Below are 2,820 nucleotides of genomic sequence, written 5' to 3'. Positions count from 1 at the left end.
TGAGGTCCAGGTTGAGGGTGTTGAGGGTGGTGAGGTCCAAGTTGAGGGTGTTGAGGGTGGTGAGGTCCAGGTTGAGGGTGTTGAGGGTGGTGAGGGTGGTGAGGTACAGGTTGAGGGTGTTGAGGTCCAAGTTGAGGGTGGTGAGGTCCAAGTTGAGGGTGTTGAGGGTGTTGAGGTGCAAGTTCAGGGTGGTGAGGTGGAGGATGAGGTCCAGGTTGAGGATGCTGATGGGGATGAGGTTCAGGATGATGAGGTCCAGGTTGAGGATGGTGAGGATTTACATGAGGTCCAGGTTGAGGTCCAAGGTAACCTCCATCATGTACAGGAACCAGAGGTGCATGAGGTTGATGATTTTGAGGTAGAAGATTTAGGAGAGGATGATGAAGAAGAGGACAGTGAGGGTGAGGAGTTGCATGAGAATGAGAGTGAGGAGGAGGAAGATCTATATGATGTCAANGTGCAGTGTGACAGTGGGTGGTACAAANGAAATGTTAGAGAACAACCTGAAAGTCCAGTGCTTCATTCTTCTGAATCTTCTGAGAATGAGAACAATATGGATGGTGTGCGTGGGTTGTCTGACAATGAGTGGCTGTCAGATGAGCTGATTAGTGATGTTGAGGACAGTGAGGTTGAGGAGGGTGGTGGGTCTAGTAAGAAGAAGACAACCTTTCCAACTTTTACTATGCCACGAAGTATGGATGGTTATAAATGGGAGGTAGGAACCTTTTTTGCTGAGAAAAAAGAATTCATGGATGGTATTCGGACATATGCACTTAGTAATGGAAGAAACATGAAATTTGTAAAGAATGACAAGAAAAGGATTATTGTTAAGTGCTTGGGTGGACAAGGAAAATGTAATTGGTATGCCTATTGTGCTTTTAGGATTGATGTCAATGCATGGCAACTTAGAAAAGTTGTTGATCTGTAGTAGGGATTTCAATGTGAAGTTGATGACTTCTAAGTGGTTGAGTGAAAGGATGGAGAAATCTGTGAGAGAGAACCCAACTATGAAGGTGATGGATATTAGAGATAAAGTGACAAGGAAATGGAACGTAGGGATATCAAGAAATATGGCTTTTAGGGCAAGAGCCATGGCAAAAGANAAAATTGAAGGATCATTCCATGAACAATATAGAAGACTTTATGATTATGGCCATGAGCTCCTGAAAACAAATCCAGGATCAACAGTTCAAATCAAAGTGGATAANATTAATGGTGAGGTGATTTTTCAAAGATTTTATGTATGCTTGAAAGCATGCAAGGATAGCTTTGTCAGTTGTAGACCTATTGTTGGCTTGGATGGATGTTTTTTGAAAACAAAGTATGGAGGGGAGTTATTGACAGCAGTTGGAAGGGATGGAAACGAGCAAATGCTGCCCATAGCATATGTTGTGGTTGAGGTTGAAAACACAGAGACTTGGACTTGGTTCTTGCAGCTGCTAATTGAGGACCTTGGTGGGAAAGATGTGTGTGCAGAAATTACTTTTATGTCAGACCAACAAAAGGTTAGTGAACTTGGTTATTGTACATTTAAATTAATATCTTCATTAGAAAATATCTAACTAAATATTTTGAACATGGCAGGGTCTTTTGGCAACTTTTAAACAGCTTCTACCAGGGGTTGAGCAAAGGTTTTGTGTTAGGCATCTCTATTCAAATTTTAGAAAAACATTTTCTGGAAAAGACCTCAAACGTCTCATGTGGAGGGCAGCAGTAGCCACACATCTACAACAATGGGAAGCTGAGATGAGGAATATTAAAGCCATCAATGATGAGGCTTTCAAATACTTGCTTTCAATTCCACCTAGGTATGTTTCTGAATTGTTTATTTTATTTGTTATAGTCATAGTTAAATTTCTTATAGTTCAGAACTTTAATAGTTTTGATTTCTTAATTTTATGACAGATATTGGTCACGATCTAGATTCACCCCTAGATCACAATGTGACACGCTTGTCAACAACATGTCTGAAGCCTTTAATAGTGTGCTAGTAGATAGTAGGTCTAAGCCTATTATTAGCATGTTAGAAGACATTAGGGTATACATTATGAAGAGATGGGCTGCCAACAAGACAAAGACGATACAGTTTCAAGCTTCAATCTGCCCTAAAGTTTGGAGTAGATTTCAAAAGGAGTCTTCCTTAGTAAGATATTGGTTACCAAGGTTAGTTTTATAAACTGTCTCCCTACATAATATTAGCCATTTATATTGACTTGTTCTAAGTTCTTTGATGTAAATTGTGTGTAACATACAGGTGGTCAAGAGAGAAATTATTTGAGGTCATGCATATTTCACAATTTGGCAACCAATTCGTTGTGAATGTGGACACCATGGACTGCACATGTAGAAAGTGGGCAATTACTGGCATTCCTTGTGCGCATGCCATAACATCAATGAAGTTTCTGAACATCAATGCTGAAGATTACATAACCCACTGGTATAGAAAGTCCACTTATGAAGAGACTTACAACAGCATAATTTACCCTATCAATGGTCAAGATATCTGGGAGGTAACACCTTATTCAGATATATTACCTCCAAAGAAGAAGAAAATGCCAGGAAGGCCCAAAAAGAAACGAAGATTGGAGGAGTGGGAATTGAAGAAGAACGATAGTGAGTTAAGAAAGGGTGGTCAGAGAAAAAAATGTGGTATATGTAAGGAGCTTGGTCACAACAGGAAAGGCTGTCCACAAAGACCTACTGCCCAATCTCCTTCTGAACAAACACAAGGCACCCAAGCTCCACCAATAGATGTTCCACTTACCCAAGAATCCACTGTGATGGCAAGTGCAAGTGGTCCTCCTCAACAACCAGACTCCA

At 40.6% G+C, this 2,820-nt stretch overlaps 1 protein-coding gene across 1 annotated transcript in view; it reads left to right on the top strand.

The window, feature by feature from the left end:
• The window catches only part of LOC111240777, a 1,649-nt gene extending 721 nt beyond the window's left edge, over positions 1 to 928 (top strand). Inside the window, exons 2-3 of the mRNA XM_022776502.1 lie at positions 5 to 34; positions 146 to 928. Coding sequence (XP_022632223.1) covers positions 5 to 34; positions 146 to 928 — 813 coding nt within the window. The remainder of the gene's footprint in view (positions 1 to 4; positions 35 to 145) is intronic.
• Positions 929 to 2,820: the final 1,892 nt, after the last annotated feature.

The sequence above is a fragment of the Vigna radiata genome, unplaced genomic scaffold, assembly GCF_000741045.1.
Source record: "Vigna radiata var. radiata cultivar VC1973A unplaced genomic scaffold, Vradiata_ver6 scaffold_356, whole genome shotgun sequence".
In the NCBI taxonomy this organism is placed as follows: Eukaryota; Viridiplantae; Streptophyta; class Magnoliopsida; order Fabales; family Fabaceae; genus Vigna; species Vigna radiata.
Note: the sequence above shows the minus strand (reverse complement) of the source record. Positions and strands in the feature narration are given on the sequence as shown.